At 41.2% G+C, this 26689-nt stretch overlaps 6 protein-coding genes across 7 annotated transcripts, besides 1 other annotated feature; 4 read left to right on the forward strand and 2 right to left on the reverse strand.

Annotated features, from left to right (window-relative positions):
• Positions 1-858: 858 nt before the first annotated feature.
• Positions 859-19079, reverse strand: CCHa1-R (CCHamide-1 receptor). Its single transcript, NM_137397.3, has 9 exons — positions 18772-19079; positions 7955-8457; positions 5352-5578; positions 5168-5271; positions 4902-5111; positions 3732-3835; positions 3075-3212; positions 1828-1974; positions 859-1759 (listed from the first exon to the last, which is right to left on the reverse strand). Exons 2-9 carry the CDS (start codon positions 8305-8307, stop codon positions 1543-1545), a joined length of 1500 nt encoding a protein of 499 aa, NP_611241.2. The 5' UTR covers positions 8308-8457; positions 18772-19079; the 3' UTR covers positions 859-1542.
• Positions 12607-12647: a mobile genetic element.
• A 609-nt stretch (positions 19080-19688) lies between the features above and the next one.
• eIF3c (eukaryotic translation initiation factor 3 subunit c) lies at positions 19689-23286 on the forward strand. Of its 2 annotated transcripts, NM_001299616.1 has the most exons (4): positions 19689-19827; positions 20043-20170; positions 20233-22996; positions 23043-23286. In NM_001299616.1, exons 2-3 carry the CDS (start codon positions 20078-20080, stop codon positions 22870-22872), a joined length of 2733 nt encoding a protein of 910 aa, NP_001286545.1. In that variant the 5' UTR covers positions 19689-19827; positions 20043-20077; the 3' UTR covers positions 22873-22996; positions 23043-23286. The 2 variants fall into 2 exon arrangements, with proteins under 2 accessions (NP_001286545.1, NP_611242.1); NM_137398.2 differs by having other exon boundaries at positions 19770-19827; positions 20233-23189.
• Positions 23287-23405: 119 nt separating this feature from the next.
• On the forward strand, positions 23406-24011 carry CG30108 (uncharacterized protein). Its single transcript, NM_166243.3, has 2 exons — positions 23406-23643; positions 23698-24011. Exons 1-2 carry the CDS (start codon positions 23497-23499, stop codon positions 23815-23817), a joined length of 267 nt encoding a protein of 88 aa, NP_725705.2. The 5' UTR covers positions 23406-23496; the 3' UTR covers positions 23818-24011.
• Positions 24012-24092: 81 nt separating this feature from the next.
• Positions 24093-24759, forward strand: CG30109 (uncharacterized protein). Its single transcript, NM_166244.3, has 2 exons — positions 24093-24339; positions 24398-24759. Exons 1-2 carry the CDS (start codon positions 24193-24195, stop codon positions 24515-24517), a joined length of 267 nt encoding a protein of 88 aa, NP_725706.1. The 5' UTR covers positions 24093-24192; the 3' UTR covers positions 24518-24759.
• Positions 24760-25078: 319 nt separating this feature from the next.
• IBIN (Induced by Infection) lies at positions 25079-25306 on the forward strand. The gene has a single exon (NM_001382122.1). It carries the CDS (start codon positions 25111-25113, stop codon positions 25234-25236), a length of 126 nt encoding a protein of 41 aa, NP_001369097.1. The 5' UTR covers positions 25079-25110; the 3' UTR covers positions 25237-25306.
• A 13-nt stretch (positions 25307-25319) lies between these two features.
• P32 lies at positions 25320-26651 on the reverse strand. Its single transcript, NM_137399.4, has 3 exons — positions 26341-26651; positions 25876-26220; positions 25320-25817 (listed from the first exon to the last, which is right to left on the reverse strand). The coding sequence occupies exons 1-3, from the start codon at positions 26543-26545 to the stop codon at positions 25576-25578; spliced, it is 792 nt and encodes a 263-aa protein (NP_611243.1). The 5' UTR covers positions 26546-26651; the 3' UTR covers positions 25320-25575.
• Positions 26652-26689: the final 38 nt, after the last annotated feature.

A 26689-nucleotide genomic window follows, 5' to 3' on the forward strand; every position in this document is an offset into this window, starting at 1 on the left:
ACTTACGCCCACAAAATCATCTTCGAAATGGCCGGAAATTGATTCTGGAAACGAGATGAAAAGTTAATGTCGCCTTTGCGGGCCGAGCAACCAAGTTCGTTTAACGAACCTTAACAGAAGTCATCTTCAGACAAGACAAGTTTCAACTATAAGTTTATGATTTCAAAATTTCAAACGATTATCAAAAGCAATTAAAGTTGAAAGTTATTTTATTTTTCATTAAGTGGAAAACTAAAAGGGTTATAAAGATATTCTTATTCGCTGTCATTAGTCATCATTAGTTCAGCCTTAAATTGCCAGTTTTTCCTATGAAACCCTGCTCAAAAAGCTTGAAATAAATCAAGAGGTTCCACATTAAAAAAAAAATCCTAAAGCAACATGTCACAAAGAGCAGGATTCATATCTCAATTTTGGTTCAATATAGGACCCTGAAATTTTCAAAGGGTTTCCGCAGTGAATACAGTAGGCAAATCAAACGACTTTTCAAAAGCACACGACCATCAAAAAAAAAGTTGTAAGCGATTTGTTTGAAGTGAATAAGATTAAGTTGTGACTCCGATTTCACCTTTTTGTGCCTGCAGCCAAACCAATTAATCTCCACAAAAATGTCCCACGCAGAGCCTTAAAACCGCAGGGAGTTTTCCCGATCCCAAACCCAATCCCAATCCCGTTGGCTTTTCCTTTTCTCAGGTCGCGACCGGCCTATCTTCTGGTTGTTGCGGTGGGCAAAGTTTTCCTTTAAAGTTGCTCCTTAAAGTTACCTCTGTAATTTAATTTTCCATAAATTTCGATGAATATTTAGAACATTTGGTGGTGATTTTCGCGACCAGCAGACAGATGAAGACAAAGTTTTTAAACGCACAATTTACATTTATTTTCAACTCTATATGCTGGCACATAAAAATCTATTTACAAAGTTTCTCTTGGTCTATTTAAGAGCACACAATAAGTTTTAGCCATCTTAACTGTCTAATATAATATTTATAGTTAAAATATGTTTAGCTTAAAGCCGCGCCACGGCTGCAATACTTTAGTTTACTTAATGGATTAATTTCCATAGCTGTGACACAGAAAAATACATCAAAATTCTTAGGTATTTGTTTATTTACATTAGGTAACAACTTTGTTACTTTGCTAAAGTTTAAACAAAGCCATTTTAAGGGTTTTTTGATGGCAACTTTTTGGTTTTTACATTCGAATTCATGTTTAGTGTAGTGTCCCAATTTTAAGTGTAATATATTACCAATGTAAGCAACGAATTTTATTAATAATATGCATCAGAAGTACTAAGCTGCAAACAAAATACATTTTTCATATTACCTAAGCAATTTCTTTGTATAGTCATCAAAATTAAAGAATAAATTGGAAACTGTTTTTGTGCCTAATTTTGAAATCATACCAAATTGTAGCTGTAAAATCTTTAGCTTTTAGATACATTCACTTTTGATTTCGATAGAGTGCTAAGGATGCATTGGCTAGCGGTGGCCTGTAATTCCTGTAAACTCCGTTTAAATCCAATTAATCACGATTTCTCTTCGGGATTCAGTTCAACAGCGATTCCTGGAACTTGGCCGGACTCGACCTGGTCTGCTGGACAATCTCGTTAAGCGGCAAAAATCCGTAGGACGGCGGTGCGTGTGCTTCATTGTGACCTGGTGCTTGGAGCACGGGCAATGCCAATTCCACGGCTGAAATGTTGGCTCCATTCTGATTCCCACCATTTGGCAGGGTGGTTATCGTTGTTTCCTGCAGGCGACAGCTGTCCATTGTGATGGTCATAAATGATGGGTTCCGGCAAGTTGAAAACAGGAAAGGAGCAGCACTCACCTGCGGATGGTGCTCTGGTAGCAGGAGTGACGGGACTGGAAACGCTTGGAGGCCGTGCTGGTCAGCGAGGTGTCCCGGTGCATGCAGAAGGTATCGTGCTGGCCGCGCTTCTTGCGCCGTCCACTTGCTCCGCGGCAAAACAGATATCTGGCGGAGAAGAGTGCAGTTTTCGGAACAATGGTTCCGGATTCGCGGGTCAAGCAAAAATATTTCATAAAATTCCTTCACATGGAACGCTTTGTGGAGGTCTTATGTGTTTACACCGAGCAAAATTGGTACGAAGTCTGGTTAAAATCAATTTCGTGTCACAAAACATTCTGATTCTTATAAGAATAACTACGAAACTGTAACTAAGAGATACTTTAAATAAATCTGAATCTGAATACTCAATTTAATAAAATTAAAATGCGTTAATGAATGTCAATACTAAATATTTGAAGCCCTCTATTAAACTGATATCCAATTGTCAGCTTTTTCAAAGTATTTCTTCAGCTAAATAAATATTTAAGTAAATTTCTAGCTTATTTCAAAAATGTTCCCAGTGCATGCGAAAGCATCAAAAAATTGCAGATTGCAATTTGAGAGCATAAACTCATATCGAAGGGGAAGTGTGGCAATTGGTCATTGAATGAACAAATATATATACTTTAATGCAAGTTGAGAAAATTGTTAGAAAATTGGTGAAATGAAATGGGTGGTTGCAACATATGGCGGGCAAAAACTCATAACGTCCATATGGTTTTCATAAAAATAATGTTTTTAATAAATTGCACTGAATTGCCTTTCTGTTTTTATTTTTTCATCCATCAATTATTCCACCTTGGTTTATCTAGTCATCAGTAGAGCTCTCAAATTGACTTAAAATTATTTAAAATAACAAAATACTGACTATAAAATTCGACAATAACTGCAAAAAGTTTTTAATAAATTAAATGAAAACAACTTTAAAGCTCCAAAAATATGAACAACAAACTACAAAATGCGTTGTGCTTAAAGTTGTGGATGAAATCGTAGTGAACTTTCAAGTCACGCATGTTTGCTCAAATGTTTATAGATTTGTTATTAAAAAGTTAAGAGTTTTGTATAGAAAAGAGTGATACAAGTTGAGTTGGCTTACGCTTACAGTTACGGGGCTACAGTTTGTTTATTGATTTGCTAGCGACAGTCGACTAACGACTAGCGAGTACCGATTGGTCATGCTGTAGCGCTGTTATGCGGCTGGTGGATTGATGTAAACGAACAAATACCTATTGAAATGCTTGCGAAAGGCGCCGCTCACGAAGTATAGGGCCACAGGATTCGCACAGCTGTTGGCAAAGGACATGCAGTAGGCGACGATGCGCAGCACATGCCAGAAGGCATTGTAATCATCCTGGGCGGTGGGCCTGCAAGGTCAGAAAACGGATATTAGTTAGCCTATCAGATACCCAGTAAAAGTATCTGAATGATACATATAAAAATTGAATAGGTGTAGTAGCATTTTATAGAAATGAAAACAGTTTAATTGTATTTATGCATATAATTGACAAATAATATCAGCTGGGTTTGTAGCATTTCATATGCCCTCTTACTTTCCGAGTACCCATTGAAATGAACACAAACAAACAATGGGATTCAGAGTGAGCAAAGCACCCATAATGGAGATATCGGGGAGAAATTGATTGTCCGACATCCCAGGCGAACAAGTGTCGGACAAATGGCAACAACATTACTCATACGAAGGACCCTTTGTGAGCAGGCACGGCGATATGTGCGACATATCCTTTGCTGCCGGCAGGTTCCCTTTTTATCCGCTTGACAAATTGACTTTCCATCCATTCATTCACGAGCATACATACACCACATGCCCAGTTTAGCATCCCTCCAGGGAGGTGGATCAAAATCAGAGGACGCAGAGCACTCACCAGAAGTAGAACCAGAGGAAGAAGACGTGGTAGGGCAGAAAGCAAATTCCAAAGATGACAACGAAGGCCAGCACAGTAACAGCCACTTTGCGACGGGCACGAACCTGAAAAAAAAAAAATGCAACACAAACATCAACATGGGTTAATCGGTAATGGGAAAAGGATAGCAATGCCCGCGGTTTCTACACATCTAACATAATCCTCTTAAAAAAATTCATCGAAACCAGTGAGCAAACTAACTGGCTTAGTGCACAAAATAGCAACAGAAATGGTTTTATTGTATTGCCTCAACTATCTGATACCGGAAGTGCTAAGGAGTCAACAGTAGCTCCACCTAGCGGTGATTGTAAAAAATTAAAAATTAAAAAGGTTTTATATTCTACAAAATTAGAAATGCATTTCTTGACTTGTTACATTCAGTTTTGAAAATATAATATACCCTTATAATCAACGAGTGACGAATATGAATATTAAACACAACTGTTTTACAATTTAAAGTTACAGGACCATACATTTTGAGTTGTTTTAATAAAATGAAGAACTTTTTCTTTTTTAAAGCGAAAAGTCATTGACAATTGATGAAAGGAGGCTTAAGCAAAGTTTATCTACAAACAAAGGAAAAGAAAAGTTGGAACGACCTGAAAGAAATTAAAAGTTCGCATAAAATACTTTTTGTCAGCATTTTCTGGTGTTTAAACATTTCACTACGTACACAATGCCATTATCCTTCTTTTTGATTTTTTGTCATGATTCGTGAATGCTGTAAAACAAAATAACCGAAGCAAAAAGTCAATTGCAAAAAGGCAACAAAAAAGGCGAAAAAACCTGTAACCAACTGAAAACAGAAATACCTAATAAATTAAACTTTTGAAATAGATATTATCATGTAGTAAATTTCATTGAGACAGAACGAATGAATACGAAAGTAATTGATAACATCACGTGCTTTTAAGCCAACAAAAAGTTCGTCAATTTATTCCTTTGAATTTCCGAACGGCAGTCCAGTTAGTATGAATATTTTATGCTACCCAACTGAATGGAAAAAGTTTTTGCACACATTTTTTACGAATGCAGTTTGCCATTGGCCCAAAAATGGACTAAATGATTGATTTCAATTGGTGGTACTTATGAATTCGGTAAATGTCAAACATAAATTGAATTTTTACTAACCTGACGCACAGCTCCCTGAATTTCACCAGGAACACTGGCCGAATACATCAAATGGAGGGCGATGAGCACGTAGAAAACTGCTATGACGACCAAAGGAATGGCGTAGTAGACCAGGAAGTGCAACAGGACCATGGACTTGGCGTAGTTGATGCCCCACTCCTCCGGATACGGATAGCAAATGACTATGGACTTTTCGTTTATGCCGAGATGCTGCAGGAACGGAACGGAACATAAAAACGTATTTTGGCAATAAAGGGGTGAGCTACCTTCAGGTTACTTCCAATTAGCGCTGGAAGTCCGCAGAGTATGGCCAGCAGCCAAATGGAAACCGCGGTGGCCAAGGTCATTCTGGTGGCCCGACGACCACCACCTGCAAAATATAAAAGCAATACAAATAAGAAAGGAGTTTAAGGCCACTTAAGCTGCCATAAACCCCGAATTTGAACTCACCATGAGCGTGGAACTTCCTCAAAGGATCCACGATGGCAAAGTACCGATCGCCGGATAATGCAGTCAGCGTAAACACTGACACTCCGATGGACACATCCTTCATGAACTCCGACAGGCTGCACAGGAAGCTGCCATATGGCCAATATTCAACTGTGTAAACTGTGGATGCGAGCGGCACTGTGGTTATAATAACCAGCAGATCGGCCAGGGCCAGTGATAAAATGTAGCTAAAATAAATCATTTGCAAGTAAATTTTAAATTAAAATATACTACATAAGAATACAAATTGAGAGTTAAGCCCAAATCTTTAAGATTACCCATGTCAAAACCATTTGTGTTCATCAACCGTTCATTTTGTGTTCATCGTCTGTTTATATAGAGTTCATCTACTGTTCATTTGCCGTTCATTTTCCGTCCACAATCTGTTCATCGTCCGTTAATCGCCGTAGTATCGACTTCTTTTGAATTTATGTTTAACTTTTTGAGATAAACAGGCTGACTTTGCAGCGGAGTTAGCTCATCTTTTGGCGCCGCACGTGTCCTTGTCACATTTTAGTGTGATAAAAATGTGGCATCCCGTTGATTTATGTGTGCCAAACTTTTTAGGATGCTGTACATAGCTGCTGACTATGGGGTAATACAATGACCATTAAAATTGATTTATCTAGCATAAGCCATATTAAGTGGAATGTAAATTCTTCGTCGCCCAAGAAGACAAAAGAAGGCGAATTTCACTATTTATTTTAACTGGGTTTTTGGCATCTGCCACCGCACACTTGAGGCCAGCGAACGAATGGTGCTCAGTAGTGGCACATCCAATTCGGTCCGTGATCTCATGCAGTAATTCCGACTTTATCCAACCACGCCGCTTACCATAAATAAGCTGCATGTGGCACTTTGTTTGCCACGTTCTCTGGCCGCCGCTACGGAAATGCAACACCAAATTACGTTTTTGTGGCCCCCCAGCAAAGCCGATAAGGGTCCTTTGATATCCTGGCCAGGCACTTGGCTTTTAAAGTACCAAACTTGGCTCTCACCAATTTACCACCAGGGCAGCGAAATGCAATTTCAGCGTAATTTGATCAGTTGACATTTGCTTTCGTCTGTGAGTTTTATGTGAGTTGAGCTTAATGCAAAATCGTGTTGCCAGCAAACTCACACATTTATCCGCAGTCCATCTAGCCATGTTTCAACATCCTTTAGCGAACGAAAGTGGTAGCAGCCATGTGGTAAAACAATCTGGCTTTAAGCGCAAGTGGCGCAGCTTTTCAGGCCGCATTGACCGCTTGGGCCAACAAAGTGGAATGTTTTAATTGGCCGGCATTTGCCCACCCTTTTTCCACAAGGTCGTAGCCTTTAATGATGAACTCGTGTCGCTAATAAACTACTACACAATGCCAAGGAGTTGCCATGCGAAACCGTTGTGGTTGGAGTTATTAATTTTAAGAGTTGCGAAAATTATCGTGAAAATTATTAAACCACCTTAGGCGTATGAATTTCAAAGCGCTTAAGCAAAGCCATTTAATATTATAATTTAATTAGCTCAGGATTTCATTCATTCATTTATACATTCTTAAGTGCATCAATATAAATTGTGACCAAACTCGCTTTGAAACAATTTAACCTGAAGCAATTCAATAGAGTTTGCTTTTAAATTCCCAAAAAAGCATTTGTGAATGGAAGGAAGGAAACAAGGCAGTCACAATGAATGCCTGAATATGCCAACTGGCTTCCTTTGGTCTCAAAGTGCTCATACAATTCATTTTCGTTCGCCCTTAAGGACTTACTTTGGCTTCCCGGAAAGTAGGCAACATCTCGTTTATGTAAGTCACATAAGGTTTGCGTTATTGTGTCTCCCTGAAAATCATATTTATCTCGTTCGTAAGCCTGGTAGAATAACTTGTTTTATGACACACTACGCTTTGGGGTACTACATCCGAGTATGTATGTACATATATGTATGTATGTACCAAAATCTACCCCGACATGACTTAGTAATTAGTTATGCCATTTTCCTGTTCGTCGTCTGTGAAAACATCAACAGCTGCCAATCGATCTAGATATACGAATATGTGGGTGCATATGTGAATGGGAAATTTTAAGCAATTTCCATGCGGAGGCGGCAACGACATTACCATTATCAACGCCGCCTGGCAGCCTCTTTCACTTCCTGTTCCTCTTCCTGCTTGCCACTTAATTAACCGATGGTCTGGGGCAGGACTATTTTCAGTCACTGTTGTTCTTGGCCAACTCGTGACATTTGCCTTTTGCATGCATAATTTGGCGCAGACTCTTCGCTGCCAGGCGTGTGGCATATAATTAAATTCAATTTAAATTGCCCGTAAATCAAAAAGACATTTTCCAACAAAACGATCGGAGCTGATGCAACGACTAGTTCATATCCTATAAGGGTTATATGTAAGTAGTAGTAGTTTCATCTTAAACTTTTTGGCAAGCTAAACAATTTTATATATATTCATTCTTTAACAGCTTATAAAAATATTTGATGCACAAATTTTATTTTCCGTCCACCATTAGCTGTATCTACCCACCCTAAACCTAGCTTTTCCAAAGTTATGAAAACTTTACCCCGGGGAACTCACGTGTTTGGAACATTTCGCATCTGTCGCACACTGAGGAAGACCACAATCAAAGTGCCATTGCCCAGGACACCGACCACGAAGATCAGGGCAAAGAGGATGGGCACGATGTAGGTTTCCGGTCGACGGCCGTAGGGCACGTAGGGTGTCTCGGTGGTGACCAGTTCGCTGAAGTTCTCGGACGAGCCGGTGTCCAGGAGGGGCCACTGTGTGGACTGACTGACCACCATGGCCAGATCCCACAGCGTCTCGGTGACATTCGGCATCGGGGGTAGGGCTGTGGGGGCTTCACCGGAAGTGTCCAGGCCGATGTTCATGGCCAAGTCCGTTTCCATGCTCACCAAGTTGGCTATCATCTGGGCGAAATGTACTGAGTCCGCTCGATTTTGCCCTCGTTTAATGCGTTTCCTTGCCCAACCAAAACGGAAATTGTTTAAGCCAACATGATTAATTTGATTTTTTCATGGCTCGTTGCCTGCTGCATTTTTGCATCCAATACTATTCAGCTGAAAGTAGGGGAAAAACAATACACTTTGTTACATGAAATTGATTCAATTTGCTTTCTGTTTTGCTTTAATGGGTTTGTAGAAAATGCAATTATTCGGTATTAAATTCTTGCTGCCCAATAGTCCAAAAATGCTGTGCATATTTTCAATGCTATTAAATGGTTGAATCCATTCGTGTTTGTTTACTTTTCATATATTTGCTGTGGGATCAATTTATTGGTTTTGGTTCTATGGCAAACAAATTTCTATTGTTCTTAGGCAAACCTGTGTGTTGAACACGGAAATCGAAAGGCTAAATTAAACCTAAATTGAACTATATTTTCTTGGGACCTATAAAATGTCAATTGTTGTCGTTATGGCGATTTTTGAAGCAGCAACGACATAAACTGAATAATATTATTGCTTGAATGGTTTAAGCGGAATTTAAAATCATTGCGACAATTCAAATGCGCCTTTGTGCAAATTCAATTGAATATCAAATTTCGAAAGCTTCATTACAAATAACATTTAAATTTGAGATACATGTACAAAGCATGAACTTTTCATCTAATCTGCTCTGGCGTTGTGTGATTTATTCCATTTACGATTGAAATGCATTTGTTCTTCAACTAAACTGTATAATTGCATCGCAGATGCAAATTTGCAAATTTTCGTGGGAAAGGATTTCAGAAATGCGCTCTACACTCGTTCGTTAATTAAATGCTTCTCTCTACAGCTGACTAATTTCGTATTCCCTTTTTCGAAAGTTGAACCCAAAACACGTGCTAAGTTTCCATTAAAGCCAAGCAAGTGAAAATCGGGCCATGAGTAGCAATGGGGCTTTATGTAACAGATTTATGGCTGCGGCGTGGAATTTCTTATCAACTTGATGGGGCTGCTCCTTGGATGTTCTGCCCCCGTTCGACACTTCAAGGAATGCATATCCTGTCATTACATTTCCAGCCATTAACCACACACACAGCCATACACAACAACCACACACACACACACAACCAGCACACATCGAGTTACAGTGACTCATAAAATGTAACTGACGCCCGAGAAAACTTCAACGACTTGGACTTGGAGGGCAGGAAAATCTTGAGTGCGGAAAAACTCTGCGTAATTGAAATCTGTGCATTCGGCTTTCCTTTCCTTTCGCCCCGGGCTCTCATTTCGTTGACATAAAAAATTATGAATGGTCTGCCACATCTCATCCAGGTGAGTGTAAACATCCGCCGGAATCTTGAACCCACCTACACTCCACCACTGTGCACTTTTCTTTCAGCTGCATAAAGCCATCAGGCGGATGCGATGGAAAATTTGATGCAGAAACTGTAAAAACAGATGCCTTTAAAAATCAAATCCGGTATGAATGCATAAATACCATTTGCATAAAACGAGTGAGGCGTTATTTTGATGCCACAAAGTTGCTAAAGTGCTGGCTTCTTCTTGGACGGAAAATGTGTGCTAACTTTTTGTGACTCTGGATTTTATTTAGCTTTAAAATCTGAAAGTGTGGTTGTTTCAATGTAATAGCCAACAAGTAGCAGTAAATTGAACTCTGGCTAAGACTAATTAAGCCAAATTGTGCGGCCATCAATTAAAAAAAAACTATCTGCTTATTCCATTAAAGTTTTCTTGGCCAACTCAGGTAAACAAGAAGAGTAAGTTACCGAGTTTACAACAATTAGTTCAAGTCTGGAAGTTTTTGGTTTTTTAGTTCCAGAATTTTTTTTAATATGCCATCGATGGCAGCTCTTGCTGCTAGTTCATAAAAACAATTGGTTTTTAATGAGTTTGCGATGCAATTGAGAGCAAGCTAATTACACGGGGTAATAAAAAGGCAACTAATGAAAGGAAAATTAAAGCTAGTCAAACAATTAAGTAATAATTATTTGGTATGCGAGCTTTGTGACTTGCTGAGTTAATAGATTATGGTAAAAATCTACAAACAAAGAAAGATCACAAATAAATGTTAATTGAATTTAATTACTTTCGTCGTAAGCCCTTTCTCGTTCATCATTTATCAATTGAAAGGGAAATTAAATTTGAGAAATACCTTGCTGCTTTTCTTTTGATTTTCAAAAACTTTTCGTCTTGTTTTCAATGGCCATTTCATATTTACCAGTTCGTTAGACTTTCGAGAAGTCTTTGCACTTCGAGTAACTTGAGTTGAATTAAATTTTCCATTGTTGACCCTGCTGGAGAAGAAGCCCTCCGTGGCTGGTCCAAAAATTGAGATGTCGAAATTCGCCAAATACCCGAATATGTAAATGATGTTAGAGAACAAAGGCATACTAATTAAGAAATTTCGAGCAAAATCGCTGAATTATTTTCAAAACTGAAACCGGGTGCCCGATGAGCCCGATGTTGAAATGTCAACATTGGTCCCCATTGTTTGTCGCCCAGCGTAATTAATTTGTTAACTGAATGTTAACACAAGTGGGTGGTGTTGGGTTGCGGTCAGGTTTATTTGCACAACACTTAGCTAATTGAATTTTGACACTGACTACTAGGCCAAGTGATAAATTATGCCCTTTAAAGTGGCACGCATCACACACTTAATACGCCGCCGCCATAAATACTCGCAGCTCTAACGATAATGGATATATTCGGGAACCCAGTGCCATTAGACTGGCAAATAAACCTGTTAGCCTATATCAATAACTGGCTTACAGCACAACTTCATAGCGAAGTGCGGTGATTTATGGCATACAGTGGCCGGCAGAAGTCCGCTTATCTGGTGACCATCTGGATGTCAACTATTTACGGACTACCAGCGAACGGGTGACCCACGATTTGTTACCCTGATCATTTGGTTTGACACAGTGAAGTTGAAACTAAGAAGATAGGGTGAGATTAATAGCGTATCATAAATACGAACTGAAATCAATTTTTGCAATGATATTTTGCAAGTGGTTTTTTTTAACATTTGGTTGGACTTGGTATTGATATCCTTGGTGTGATATCCTGGAATGAGTTAGGTGTCCTTTTATACTATTTGCTCCATGCTCAAATAAATAATACCTCGTAAGCTGAGGGTTTTGGAGTCAAATCGTTCTCTTCCTTCCATAAAATTTAACTCCATTTCCAGGGTAGCAGTTAGTCGCTACTACCTTCCACGCGCTGCTTGTAACATTTGTGGCTACATGCTCACGAGTGCGTTTGATAAATCAATGCAATTTATCAGTAGTTCAACTATGGACACACGCCACTTAAATGCCTCGCACTCGCATCCCGAGATCCGGAGTAAGTGGGGGGCACCAGCATAGGTGCTGCTATACCAGCCCACTGGAAGCATGTTATCACATGGCAAACAGTCGGCCCACGTTGCCAAGCATTTGGGCATCGAGCTGAATCTTATCTCATGATTTTTAGGACTTAGTTCGTCTCCATAATAAATGCAGTTAAGTCGGGATTGTTTTGGGGACAAAGGGCGCGCTGAAAACTCGCAACGCCGCATGAATGTTGTGAATAAATAACACGGGTGTTTTGGACACTCGTACTCCAACAAAAAAAAAAAAAACAACAATAAACAAAAAAAAACAGAAGAAAGATGAGCTCTTTTCCATTTTTGTGCAGGAATTGTTTTTGCTTTCCATATGAAATATGCGTAAAAAACGGGGAGACAGGCTTTACCAAAAGATTTGCGATTCGCCATTTGTTTTGCCGCATGTAATTGAATACCCGTGTGCCTGATATTTATTTATGCAAATGTAATGAAAGGAAAATACGATGTTCAATCATTTATTTCTGGGAATAAGCTTATGAATAGCTCAGTGAATTTGTTGAATTTTGATATCGGTTTTATTTTTAAAATCCTGTGATATTTGCAGCCTTAAAGCCTGTGGCTGTTTCTTAATGCAGAGTTTAATGGCTTTGCACACACTATAATTTCAGTTGGATTATGGAAATATAAGTGTACCCAAATACCCGCATGTTCGAGCATTAAGCATCCACTAAGAAGTGGTGATAAAAAATCAAATATAGACGACCCATAAGCCATTACAGAATATAGTCCTTGTTGCTATACCATTTAATCGTAAAGCAAATGGGGTATATTAGTTGAAAGGTACACATGTAAAAGGTAGAAGTATGCATAAACATTCTTAAAAAGAATCGTGAGGCAAGTAGATCTAGACCATTTTCATCTTCTTTGAACACCCTTAGCTGACTAATAGGTATCTGATAGCCGAGCCACTCGACTAACTCATTGTAATTCTTCCCAGCCGCCATTTCAATATATTATTTTTCTCGCCTTTATGAAAATTGTTTTACCAATTCGCACTTAACTGCCTTCTGTGGTTAGGAAGTGGGTTTAAAATAAAGCCATAAACGATGGCAGGATTTCCGTTGTCATTATCTAGATAAATTATTTATGTAATCGCGCGTAACCGTTATTTTTATGAAATTTCTATTGCCCGCGGTCGAGATACAATTTTCCCCCATCCACACACCAAAATCGATTGTCATAGGAAAATTCGCGATAGGAAAACCAGGAGAACAGTGCTAGCATATTTGCTGAAAAGAATGTAATAAAAGCGGGCCCTGAAAAGTGGGTGTGCTTCGTGCCCCAATCAATGCGGCAGAAAAATGAAAAAAAAAACTTTAAATTACCATCAAAGTATACCCTTTCATTTATACCCTAATAAGCAGTTGGGCTCCCGACAACGCAATTAGATTCTTCGTTGGCGCAATCAGAGTGCATTGCTATGTCTGACTAAAACTTTGTCGGCAACAAACAATTTCAATTGCCTGACAACTGGTGTGCACATAAAACACTGAGCTCAATTCAAACTGATAAAAATCAAAAATCAAAATTTGGTTATATAAATTAAAGAATTCTTATACTGAGTATCCAATATAATTTATATTATAAAGTAGTTAAATTTTTGATAGACTTGGCTAGTAAAATTTGTTAGGTGCCATTTTGAATGATTTAATAACAATTTTATATACAGAACCAGTTCTTTGTTAAGTTAAATTTTTTAATTAAATAAAAATGTAAAAATTTAAATTTTAATTTTTCATTGTTGTTGTCTTAGCTAACTATGAGTGATTAAAACTTATGACTTATTTTTTTACTACTATGAACATATACATTTTTTTTGAGTAGAATAATGTTTTCATTCGCAATCTTTTTGGACTTTTTAATTAAATTATTATGCTTGTCAGACTTGTTTTGGCATTTCATATTATTTGGTTTTCCCAGTTGACTGAATCACAATCCACTGGATTTTTTGGTCAACTTTCCGGCTTTGCAATTTAAAAGGACTAATTGCCCGCTAAAAAGAGCCAATTTTTCGTCTCGTTCCGTTTTTTTCCTTTTCTCTTATTTTATTTGTTTGTTTTTTTTTTTTTTTGGAAGGACTAAAGAGTCCTTTGCACGTATAAATGGAGTGTCCGACACTTGATTTATATACTTGAGTAATGGATGTCGCACACATAAAGTCGACTGGACAGAGCTTTTTGTAGCTGTGGGTGACAATTTAAAATACAAAATGGAATTGCAAATGCATTGAATAGAAGAACGCAAAATACTCTACATAACTTCAATTATTTGACCAGAAACATATAATTTAATGTGCTATATTATTGAAAGTATTATTTATGGTTGATCAAACTTAAAAGAAAAAATTGGAAACAGGGCATTAGGCTTTTGGTTTCCTCATCAATAGAATCAATATCTACTATGTCCTTTTTTCTTAGCCTACTTTCAGGCGCCTTTAAACGATTTGCGTTCAATCTTTCACACGCTGACAATTTATTTTTTTGCTTACATCTCTGCCTCTCGTTAATTTAAATTTTATTCTATTTTTTGCCCAACTGCCAAGCACTTTGCATACAATTGAACATTAACCCCCGCGCCCACATAGTCCTTAATTTTCTTGTGTTTTTTCCCAGGCTTTTTTTTTGTGTAGTTTGTTGACATTTCTTTGATGGGCGTAGAGCAGCTTCATTATTCAGCAACAGCTGCTGGGTCAGGGAGGGGTTTTAGAACGAGGGTCTTGGGGGGGGGGGGGGCGGTGTCAACACCCCACGACGCATAAATTTGACTGACTGACTGACGGACACGCCGCACTTATGCCTCAATCCATCGTTTCTACCCACCCCCCGGCATCAGCACATATATCATTTTCATTTTGTAATTTGTCTCCCGCTCCCCCTGGCCATCGGTTTTCCGCTTTTCCGTCCGACTTTCGGCATTTCGCCCCGTCACGGGCCATTTTGTGCACAATGGCCCACAGTTAATTGGTTGGGTGTTGCCCATTTCTCTGCTAGCTGGTAGCTGGGAAACTGGGAGATGGGAGCAGGGGATACTGGTACCAGACTCCTGCGTCCGTCGTCCTTCGTCCTTCGTCCTCGTATCGCTATCGTCGGTGTCAGGAGCGAGGTAGGCGCCTCATATTAAATTACATGACAGCTAACATGAGGTGCTAACTTCCCCTCGGCGAGCTCATTAAATGTGGAAAATAAATGGCGAATGGAGGCGTGCCTTCACTCGTGAAAAATGCGGTAAATTCAGTTTTACTGATGCAATTTTAATCATTTTCCTGCGATTTACATTCAGCTTGTTGAATTCTAGGAAAGTGATTTGGGCCAAACAATGTAATCAATTACTAAATAATTGACATTTTTCCCAAGACATAAGGCAGTTAAATCCCTTTTAATATACAATCATTTCAAATATATTTGCAACTTTATGTAAATTTCACTTGAAGAATTAACATTTTCAGCCCAAAACTGCGATTTAAAAGGCTTAAAGCCGCCTTTTTGTTTCAAACCATAATCTCCAGTTTTGAAAGCCATGTAATTGAAAATCTAACTTCCAAAGAATACAAAGCAATAAATTAATTTGGCCAGAATGCTGCAAGTTAAGTCATCGCACACTTTTCAAATTGGATGCGAAGGGAAATTAATTAATTCCAAGCGTGCGCGCTATCAGAAATGCTCCTCCCAGTGAGAAACTTCAGGCGATATAAGTATAAGTAAAATATTAAAAAAACGTCTGTTTGCCCCTTCGGTTACTTAATTAAAGAGATGATGCAGTAGTGCAAATATGCATAACTTTTTAGAATTCCATAAGCTGGAAGGGCAAAAAGTCGGTTGGTGAGCCATTTTAAATGCAACCTTTGTGCAATGCGGGAATTGCGGTTTCGTGTTACGCACAACCTAATAATGCTAATTGCATATCGGTCCGTTCTGGCTTTCGACTTTCAACTTGGCTAAATGGAGAGCCACTCTTTGGATTGGCAAGGGGATGCACCCATTGCAATCCATTTCGTTATAAGCTTATGCAAAAATGGCATAACCCTACAGCACGGAATCCAAAAGTGGTCTCAACCAATCAAATAGGAGTTATTATGAAAAGGTATTAATTACTAAAGTGTTTTGGAATACTTATTTTTAAGCGGATAATATTAAACAGAAGTGTGTATAAATACTCCCATTCCTGTGAAAACAAGATCACAGGTGCATCACAGATAGCTACAATAAAAGTATAAATAACACAGCATAAAATATCCGTACAATTGTAATAATCTATATTTTCCATCTAGCAAAAGAAAAGTTCTTTTTTCCCTTGGGTAATTATTATATCATTTGCCATTTGCAGATGCACAGACATCCTCGCCATTCGCCATTGCTAATAACTTTTCTTCGTAGAGATTTGAATCTGGACGACAACAAGACTGTCAATGTCCAGTGTCCTTTGGACAAAAGCATCGAAAAAAAGCAGGAGTGAAAGTGAAAATGAAAGTGGAAGTGAAAGTGAAAGTGAGAGGAAAGGAAAGGCCAGAAGTGAGAGACAAAGGCACTTGAAAAGTTCCGCATCATTACTCGGATGTTTTGTGGTGATTGGCTTATGTATTGGGTTGATCTCTGGCCACGCCCCCAATGCAAACAAAAACTTCAACAAGGATTGAGATTGAGATTCCGGGCAGAAATGACAGTTTGGACCGCTCAGATCCAGACACTTGAAGTGACGACGTGTTGTGTTTGCCCAAACGAACGAACTTTTCCAACTAAAACAAAAGGAGGAAAACTACGTACGTATGTATCTAACATTTCAATTTAAGTTCGCCGAGAGTTTCTTTCGCTGCTGTTTCTGCCCTTGATTAACTACAAACAGCGTGTGCCCGTGGATTCGCCTTCATTTCGAACTAATTAGTTGCAATTGTTTGCCGCCTTACTTTCAGTTCGTTTCGACTGTGACGCGCACACATGGCGTATGCGCATTATAAAAATTTATGACTCATAGAAATTAAACGACTGTCATTCGTATGTATTAGCCGGGCGAAATTAGTTTGCCCTAGCAGATGCCAGACGACCCCAGAGTTTGAGGGCTATAAATGGTTGGAAATTCGAAATGGGTGCGGTTTTCAGGGTTTTCTTGGTTTTCCGGGAAGAACAATAGCGACGAACCAAAACGCGAAAGATGCATATCAAATGGTTGCCAGCATAAATCAAAAGGTAACCCAAATACATAAATATCATGCTATAAACATGTTTATAGGGCGGACTTCTGGGGAGTTGAATAGAAACCTTATCTAAGCGATTTCGCCTGTTCATTTGTATATTTCTTCCTTTTTGAGCGCTGCTAAATAATGTATAAACTTGGCCTTTAATTGAACTTTTCGCAGATAAGCAGTCAATAAATCGAGAATGTAAAATGTATTTGCTTTTACGCGGCTTTTCGCTATTTATTTTTTTTTCGTTGTGTTTCGTTTTTGTAAGATTTGCCAACGAAAATTTGGCAAGGTGCTGATATTGTTTAATTCGTAGGCACCTTAAATCAATCCATTCAACAGAATAACATTTTCGAGATCACACCCATATGTTTCATGAATATGTTTACATAGTTTTTGTTTAATGCTGTCGCGTCGGTTAATTGTAAACAAACTTACTCAATGGACTGACTAGATGAACGGATCGTGTCCAGGAGCACGCCCCATTTAAATATATATATATATAGTACGCCAAAATATAGACAATTTTAGCGATTAGGTGCGAAGGAAGACTATATTTTCCAAGAGCTGCAAATTTGTTTTGCCTCACAAGTTTTCACGATCGTGAGGCCATGCTAATGGCACCTTAAAGCCACGTTAACGTATCCAGCTGCCAAAAGCAAATAAATGGCTACCACAAGCGATGCACTTTGGGATTTCGCCTGCATTTTTATTTCCCACCCAGTCATTTTTGTGCATTCTCAAGTGCTCCTGTCCATGGCTTTAGCTTGTTTTGGGGTTTTTTCCCTGGTTTTTCATTAGCTTGGGAGTTTCCGTCTTGTGGAAACTCAGTGTGCAGCATGAAAAGGGTGTTGTCCAAATCCCCGAATAAAACATGAGCTCAAGATTCTGATTACGACTGTAACCTTTATGTCTGCTCCTCCTAAATTGAAATGAAAAACACGCAGAATTTATAGTGCATGGAAAGAAACTATTCAATTTATTCGCAAAAGAGTTTTGTAGTAAGCGGACATTAATTTTACAATATGCTCCATTATATTAAAATATCCATAGGAATTAAAATATTTTCAAATTGAGAGAAGGCAAATTATTAAAAATATAATATTATCGAATAAGAAATACTTTATTTCAGGAAAATATTTATCTAAATATAAAGCCATTTTTTCTGTGTAATGGATGATGACGAATTGAATGAAAAAGAAGTGCATCGGTTTTATCAATAAAAACTAAATTAAAATGGAGGCAGGAACGTGGGAGTAGTTATTAGGAATTATTCATTGAAATTGCGTAACTCAACATTTGTATTCAATCAACAGGAAATCTATGCTCGAGCAAGGGCAGAAATCGCATTTAAATGGAAATTTCTATAGTCTGTTTCGAGCATCGGTTTTGAAAATATCCAACCCATATATAGGATTTATGGGGCCGCACAAGCCGTAACAATCCAACGGAAAACGGAAGCAAAATAAACAGCACAAAAGCGTAACGGAAACAGAAACAGAACCCCAGGAAAAAGGGGCCCGTTTTTGCCGATTTGGATGTATGTAAATGCATATAAGCTTTTGCACCCACACACAATTTACGATTGCAGCTGCAGTTTCGGAGGAGTCAAGGAGCAGAAACCCGTACTATTTCACGGACCCTTTACGGATTCAAATGTCGATAGGCGGACAGGGAATTTATGGAGCTCTCATCAATTTCTCCGGATAATAAAGCCGCCATATGCACTCTCGAATGTCAGCTGTCGAAAAGCCAGGAAAAGGGCGATTACGCGAGATTAACCGATCAATTTTTAATTTGCCATTTCCGAGACCGCAGATACACACATCTCCATCAATCTGCAGTTATTATTTATTATGCTTACATTTGCGTTAAAGTGTTTTCCGTGTTACTCGTGTTTTCAAGCGATTCCGGGCGTCGCATCTCATTTAGGATGCCACTTAAACAGGATGTGGATGGGCAGAGCACATGCCACGCACACACCGCACACTTGGGCCAAATTTTGTTTACACCGCCAAGACACAACACAACACACAAGAATTCAAATGAATGAATTTATTGAATTCTTTTTAGCGGGCCGCAAAAGCACTTGAGACTCTATCGCCGGATATTGGCATCAACGCTGCCAAATCGCCGAGTACATCCGAAAAATTGAGTTTTTGAACTTGAACTGTCCGTCGGCGCGGAGGAGAGAACGCATGCGACTTGTTGGCGCGCGCGAAAACGTTTGGCTTGGTTTTGCTTTGGCCTTTCCTTGGCTGCCTGGCTGCATGTTGGCCGGACCAATTGATCCGGAGATTGGTTGGGGCGCCAGAATGGGAACCCCACTCTGTTTGGCTAAGAAATGCCGGCACTTTTGCACGCAAGCGCAGCAACATGTTGCTGGCAACTTCAAATGTTGCAGGTCACCAATGCAACATCTATGTAAGCATTGATCACTGATTATCTTTTTAACATTATTTTGAATAGTTACTTAAATGGCCACTATTTCATTTTGATGATATATTTGCTATGTAATTTAATGGATTTATTTTAAATGTACCGCCCAACCGGTTACTTGATATCGATATATCTCGAGAAGTGCCGGCATTTCGTTATCGATGAGTACGCGCTCGCATTCAGTCAAAACAGTGACTCCCTTAGAGATGGGATAGATTTCGGTAACTGTTGGTCCGCCACATAAAAAAACAAATGTTCTGTTACATTTAAAAAAATGTTTAAAACGCTCTCCTTACGAATATTAGTAGAGAGTAATCATTTCTCAACATGACAGTTATTATTAATACATAAATCAAACGCCCCGCCCCGTGACTTTGAGCAATATATATCGCCAACGAAAACACATGCAACCATCGCCCATCTCTAGTCTCTCTTTTTGATGTCTTGTGCATTCGACATCGTTTAGTTTTGCTGTAAAATAGTAAGTTTATTGTGAAATATCAAACGCCAGGTGGTAGTAAACACTTAAAAAGCAAGGCAGTGAACCGATTTCTGCCAGGGCTTCGAATGAAACAACCAAATGTCATGCGGAAATATTTGGCATACGTTTTTGCAAAACGCCATGTTGGCCGCTCAAACATAACCTCAACAAAGCAAAATCTTATGTGGCCCGAAACTAATAAATTGTGATTCCAGGCGCAGACAAACGGCCGCGTAGAAAGTCAACAAAGATGTCGCGTTTCTTTGCCAACGGGTCCGAATCGGAGTCCGAGTCCAGCGAGGAGGAGATCCAAGCGACCAACTTCAACAAAGCCAGCGCCTTCGTAAGTGCCGCCCAGATGTGAAACTCATCCATTACTAATCTATTCCTTTCCGTGGAAAACAGCAATTCAGCGACGATGAGGAGGAGGTCAAGCGCGTGGTCCGCTCCACGAAGGAGAAGCGTTACGAGAACCTCACCAGCATCATCAAAACCATTCGCAACCACAAGAAAATCAAGGATATTCCCAATACCCTGAGCAGCTTCGAGGATCTGACGCGCGCCTACCAGAAGGCACTGCCGGTCATCTCAAAGGAGGAGAACGGCATTACGCCGCGATTTTACATTCGCTGCCTGGCCGAGCTGGAGGACTTCATCAACGAGGTGTGGGAGGATCGCGAGGGCAGGAAAAACCTTTCCAAGAACAACTCCAAGTCGCTGGGCACTTTGCGCCAGAAGGTACGCAAGTACATCAAGGACTTCGAGGACGATCTGTCGCGTTTCCGTGAAGCACCCGACCAGGAGAGCGAGGCCGAGGACGAGGTGGTTGCCCTGGAGAGCGACGGCGGCGATGCTGGTGATGACAGCGACGCCGGAGTGAAGCCTACAGAAGCGGTTCCGAAAGCTGTGAAGTCCGCGCCGGCAAAGGCTGCGCCCGCCGATGATGACGATTCCGATGACTCCATTGATTGGGACTCGGACTCTGAATCGGAGACCGAGTCCTCTGACGATGAGAACCAGTATCAGAACATGCGCGAGCGATTCTTGAAGCGTACTACCGAAAAGGAGGAAAAGGATGATGACAAGAGGAAGGACAAGCGTAAGGAGCAGAAGACCAAGATCCGCAAGCGCGCCGAGGACGATGAAGATGGCGAGTGGGAGACTGTGGTCAAGGGTCATGTAGTAGAGAAGCCCAAGATGTTCGAAAAGGACGCAGAGATCGATGTTCCCCTAGTGCTGGCCAAGCTGTTGGAAATTATGTCGGCTCGCGGCAAGAAGCGCACCGATCGCCGTCTGCAGATCGATCTGCTTTTCGAGTTGAGGGACATCTCTGATCAGCACAACCTGGGAACCGCCGTCTCCGTGAAGATTCATTTTAACATCATCTCGGCTATCTACGATTACAACCAGAAGATTTCCGAGCCCATGAAGCTAGAACACTGGGCCCTGCTTCTGGAGGTAATGCAGAGCATGATGAAGCTCCTGCTGGCCAACGCCGACATTATTATGAGCGAGAGCGTGGCCGAGGAGCATGAGGAGTACGCTACGTCACCGTTTTATGTGAGGGGATGCCCACTGGCTGCCGTGGAGCGCCTGGATGACGAATTTGTTAAGCTGCTGAAGGAATGCGATCCACACTCCAACGACTACGTGTCCCGGCTGAAGGACGAGGTGAACGTGGTTAAGACTATTGAACTGGTGCTGCAGTATTTCGAGCGCTCTGGCACCAACAACGAGCGCTGTCGCATCTACCTGCGCAAGATCGAACATCTCTACTATAAGTTCGATCCGGAGGTGCTGAAGAAGAAGCGCGGTGAGCTGCCAGCCACTACCTCCACCTCCGTAGACGTGATGGATAAGCTGTGCAAATTCATCTACGCTAAGGACGATACGGATCGTATCCGTACGAGGGCCATCCTGGCGCACATCTACCATCATGCTATGCACGACAACTGGTTCCAGGCCCGTGATTTGGTGCTGATGTCTCATCTGCAGGACAACATTGATGCCGCCGATCCCGCCACCCGCATCCTGTACAACCGTATGATGGCCAATCTGGGTCTGTGTGCCTTCCGCCAGGGCAACGTCAAGGATGCGCATCACTGTCTAGTGGACTTGATGGTCACCGGCAAGCCCAAGGAGCTGCTCGCTCAAGGACTGCTGCCTCAGCGCCAGCACGAGCGATCTGCCGAGCAGGAGAAAATCGAGAAGCAACGCCAGATGCCATTCCATATGCACATCAACCTTGAGTTGCTTGAATGTGTCTACCTGGTGTCCGCTATGCTGCTCGAAATTCCTTACATTGCCGCCCATGAATTCGACGCCCGCCGCCGCATGATCAGTAAGACCTTCTACCAGCAGTTGCGTTCCTCGGAGCGTCAATCACTGGTGGGTCCACCAGAGTCGATGCGTGAGCATGTCGTGGCTGCTGCCAAGGCTATGCGTTGCGGCAACTGGCAGGCGTGTGCCAACTTCATTGTCAACAAGAAGATGAACACGAAAGTGTGGGACCTCTTCTACGAGTCTGATCGCGTGCGCGAGATGCTGACCAAGTTCATTAAGGAAGAATCGCTGCGCACCTACCTGTTCACCTACTCGAACGTCTACACCTCGATCAGCATTCCTTCGCTGGCGCAGATGTACGAGCTGCCCGTGCCGAAAGTGCACTCCATCATCAGTAAGATGATCATCAACGAGGAGCTCATGGCCAGCCTGGACGATCCATCCGAAACCGTGGGTATGCATCGTTCGGAGCCATCGCGTCTTCAGGCCCTGGCCATGCAATTCGTGGACAAGGTCACAAATCTGGTGGACGTCAACGAAAAGGTGTTCGACATGAAGCAGGGCAACTTCTTCCAGCGCGGCAACATGGGCAATCGCGGTGACCGTGGCTACAACCGCAACCAGAACAACCAGGGCGGCAATTGGCTCGGCCAGCGGCGGGATCGCAACAACCGGAACCGTAACCAGCGCGGGCACCACAAGAACAACCAAGATAGGCAGCAGCAGCAACAGCAACAAGTCCAAACGATCGACGAGGAGTAGACGTTGCTGCAACCTCAGCCCATCCTCTCTAGCGAGCGTTAGCTTAAACATCAGCAAAACTTAAACAGATCAAATTTGTAGCACTTCGACTATTAAAATGGAATGGCCATGGACAACACGTTGGGTCACATGCTTTCAGGCCTCCGATTCGGTTTCAGGCTGGGTCGGAGGTCTGTTTTTATCATGTCCATTGCATATTGTTGTAGCCAAGTCACACGAACATTTGTTTCAGCGCTCATTACGTTAAATGATAATACTAATAACTACATTTTGTATGAACCCAAAACCGAAAAAGAAACCTTAAAAACAAGAGACACAAAATCAGTGACTTTTTTTTGCAAATTTTTACCAACAACTAATATTAAATTTATATGTACTAACAAGAGTATTATTTTAGTCGGCTTAACACTTTGGCTTTTGAAAATTTAAGAAAACTAAGAATAACATTTGAATTTCGATGACAAGCTTCGTTTTCTGCAAAACTTCGGATATCGATATGCTCTTTTTTTCTCACATCTCTGAAACCTTTTCTTCAGTAGTACCGTTCGACGTACCTTTGTCACATTTTTTCGGAACTCTATAATAGGCATTATAAATTAAAACCAAAATATACCTAGTAAACAAATGAGCAGCGTTGGCGAGGATTGCAACGAGCTGAAGCAGCAGTACGATGCCTGTTTCAACAGCTGGTTTTCTGAACGCTTCCTAAAAGGTCAAATGGATGACTCAGCGTGTGCTCCGATTTTCCGGGTTTATCAGGAATGCGTCAAGGTGAGCTAATCGGCTCCCTAACCACGTATGGTTTGACCAACCTGTAATCCCCAGCGCGCTATTAAGGAGAAGAAGATCGATTTGCAAGAGATAGATCCGATCTTCGAAACCGGGCTTGAGGAGAATAATGCGAATAGATCTGATGCAAAACAGCAGCAGGCGGGCGAAAGCTGACCCCGTAAGCTGCTCCATATAGCCATCCTAATCCTCGCCAGCGTTAATTGGTGGCTGCACGCGCTACAAAATACTTGTAAAGAGAAACATTTCGTAGTACTTTGACTGTTAATAGTATCATCATGAAACATGGACAACTGATTTCGTTATAACCAGAGTGCCTTTATTAAAATAAATTAGATGTTCTTAAAGAATTGAAAATTCAAATTTCGATAGCACGTTCAGTTTCAACGAAACGTACATCGATATGCTGTGTCCCACATCTCTGATAGCTTATCTGTAGTATGACCCTCACACAAACCATTCTCACATTTTTTTCGACTTATTATTCAATAGAGAAATTATAACTGAAACTCAAAGAGCTTCACTCCACAAATGAACAGCATTGGCGAGGATTGCAATGAGCTAAAGAAGCAGTACGACGCCTGCTTCAACAGCTGGTTCTCGGAAGGCTTCCTTAAGGGCCAGACGGATGACTCGGGCTGCGCGCCGATTTTCCGGGTCTATCAGGAGTGCGTCAAGGTAAGCCCAGGTTTCAAGTTTCATCATCCAGCTGGTTGACCCAATCTTTGACCTTTAGCGCGCCATGAGGGAGCAAAAGATTGAGCTGCGGGAGGTCGGATCTGAGTACTGCACCGGCTCGGAGTACGACAATGCGAGTAGTTCCGGCGGAAAGACGCAACCCAAGACAAAAAGTTGACCCGTTACGCAGCTCCAGCATCCTGGCAACGGCATTGAATCCACAGTGGGCCAGAACCCGGGACACAATGACCTCACCGGTAATCAGCGCCGACACCAGAGTGGAGGAACAGCCTAGGTCTACCAAGTACCAGAAGCAGCTTTGGTTTAGTTCCATGACTCGTATCCTTATGTAAATTATTTAGTGAATGTTTTATAAATAAGTTCAAGTAGCGAACTATAAAAAATGTTATATTCAGACAGAATCCGTCTTTGAGTTTCTTAGAAGTATATACAAGCCTATGATTAGGTAATGGTCGCAGTTCTTATTATTGGTCGTATAAAAAAAAGCTTTTTAACGAAATATATAAAATCCATCTTAATGACAAAGTATGACATTACATGGCCTCCACGCTGATAATCCTGCTTATTGTGAAACAATAACACATATAGGTCGTACATTAATGGTAAATCCCATCGCCCAATAAACAGATCGGAGTACTTCCCCAAGAGAAAGGTCACTATTTCAACGATAAGGTGAGGCAATCTCACCTATAAAGAGGAGCATTAAAAGCTGCAGCACCACAATCTAAAGTTAACTTGCCGTTAATCAAGATGCAACTGCTGCCAATCCTCGTGCTCCTCGCTCTCCTCATCTGCGCCGCCTGCAAGAACCACGAGGACTGGGGAGGATACCGACCAAGTGACTACGATCCCAGGCCATATTTCCGGCAGTTCTAAATGATCACGAAACTCAACCCACAGGAAAATCTTTACGAAAAATCGATGCAACCATAGAAAGAAAATAAACAAAAAAAAAAACTAGGGAATTAACGTTGTATTTGTTAAAAACCAAAGCGAAGCTGATGCCGAAAAGGGTGAATTATTGGCAACCGTTTCTATAGTTTTATCTGAAACATGTATGAATGTTTTATGGCTTAAAAACTAAGTTTCACTGTCACAGTTAAACCAAAAACACAACTAATAAAAACTGTTTTAGGTGATGAAACTGCGACAGCAGACAATAGAAACTTAAAAACCTACACAACTTTATGCTTTAAGATTAAGTGGGACGAACATTCACTTGCCACCGGCAGTGAATTTGGAGAGCTTTTCCAGCAGACCAATGTAGGAAGTGTGCTCATGGGCAGTGGCTAGGTCCGACAGTTTTTCGGCAAACTCCTGACTGATGCCCTTCTCCTCCAGCAAGTTGATCAGCAAGTCGTACAAGTAACCGTCAAGCACGTCGCCTGCGACGGCGTAGACCTTATCGTTCCACTCGCCCTCGAAGATGGCCATTTCATCAATGGAGAAGACATCGTCTGAAAGGTAAAACCTGTGTTATCGGTGAATCAAAACGATTTCTGTCAAAGTACTCACTGTACTCGCCCTCCTGAGCTTCGCCTTGAAGGAAGCTGCAGGTAAAGGACAGCGTAGAGTTGCCCTTTATGATGTCCACCTCGAACTGGGGCTTGCTTCTCATTTCACCGAGATCCGGCTTGTCAGCATTGGGGTTGATTTCGGGCTCCTCCTCGCTGTCCACCGTATGGTTCACATTGAAGCTGACCACCACCTTTTCCTTATCCGTCTGCTTGGTGAGCTCCACATCGGCGCCGGTCAGTTTTACGGCGAATCCATCCAGGGTGCTTGGCACCGTCTTGCCCTTTTGAACCTTGCGCTCGGCCACTATCTCCTCGGTGAGGAACTCCACCAGTTCCCGCTCACCTGGATATAAACAAAGCGTTTAATTTTCTGTGTTTTGGTCAACATTTCGTCACCCAACGTTTGAGGTTATGTAACCGGCGGCATGGACCGCCCATGTAAGAATTTGTTGAGTTAACTTACATTTGGTGTGCACGTTGCAGCCGCACGTGCAATTAATGCTGGGCTTGTGGAGATTCAACACGGTTACATGATCGGATCCTCCGGCTGTCACCGGCTTTTTGGTCATGTGCCACAGGCTGCGGGTGAAATCGCGCTTGCCGAGAGATCCGGCACTGGAGCTGGCCAGAGCGGCAAATCGCATGGTTGCTGTCCTTAGGCTGTTCATTTTGTTATATAACCGCGACCTGGGCTTTTTACTTTAATTAAACACTGAAATGTGCAACACGCCAAAAGTGTAGTGCCTGGTGTGACCGTTGAATCTTATTCAGAAAATCACGAGGCTGATGTATTGTAGAGCCATATCAGAAGT

The sequence above is a fragment of the Drosophila melanogaster genome, chromosome 2R, assembly GCF_000001215.4.
Source record: "Drosophila melanogaster chromosome 2R".
Lineage (NCBI taxonomy): Eukaryota > Metazoa > Arthropoda > Insecta > Diptera > Drosophilidae > Drosophila > Drosophila melanogaster.

Excerpts from the sequence above, each read along its gene's own strand:
- CCHa1-R (NM_137397.3), bottom strand. The coding sequence starts at position 8,307 with ATGATAGCCAACTTGGTGAGCATGGAAACGGACTTGGCCATGAACATC. Across the intron at positions 3,213-3,731 it reads TTCCTCTGGTTCTACTTCTG|GCCCACCGCCCAGGATGATT; the intron begins GTGAGTGCTCTG and ends CTGACCTTGCAG. Across the intron at positions 1,975-3,074 it reads TTTCGCAAGCATTTCAATAG|ATATCTGTTTTGCCGCGGAG; the intron begins GTATTTGTTCGT and ends CTTCTCCGCCAG.
- eIF3c (NM_001299616.1), top strand. The coding sequence starts at position 20,078 with ATGTCGCGTTTCTTTGCCAACGGGTCCGAATCGGAGTCCGAGTCCAGC. Across the intron at positions 20,171-20,232 it reads TCAACAAAGCCAGCGCCTTC|CAATTCAGCGACGATGAGGA; the intron begins GTAAGTGCCGCC and ends CGTGGAAAACAG.
- CG30108 (NM_166243.3), top strand. The coding sequence starts at position 23,497 with ATGAGCAGCGTTGGCGAGGATTGCAACGAGCTGAAGCAGCAGTACGAT. Across the intron at positions 23,644-23,697 it reads TTTATCAGGAATGCGTCAAG|CGCGCTATTAAGGAGAAGAA; the intron begins GTGAGCTAATCG and ends TGTAATCCCCAG.
- CG30109 (NM_166244.3), top strand. The coding sequence starts at position 24,193 with ATGAACAGCATTGGCGAGGATTGCAATGAGCTAAAGAAGCAGTACGAC. Across the intron at positions 24,340-24,397 it reads TCTATCAGGAGTGCGTCAAG|CGCGCCATGAGGGAGCAAAA; the intron begins GTAAGCCCAGGT and ends TTTGACCTTTAG.
- IBIN (NM_001382122.1), top strand. The coding sequence starts at position 25,111 with ATGCAACTGCTGCCAATCCTCGTGCTCCTCGCTCTCCTCATCTGCGCC.
- P32 (NM_137399.4), bottom strand. The coding sequence starts at position 26,545 with ATGAACAGCCTAAGGACAGCAACCATGCGATTTGCCGCTCTGGCCAGC. Across the intron at positions 26,221-26,340 it reads CTGCAACGTGCACACCAAAT|GTGAGCGGGAACTGGTGGAG; the intron begins GTAAGTTAACTC and ends GTTTATATCCAG. Across the intron at positions 25,818-25,875 it reads AGCTCAGGAGGGCGAGTACA|ACGATGTCTTCTCCATTGAT; the intron begins GTGAGTACTTTG and ends TTTACCTTTCAG.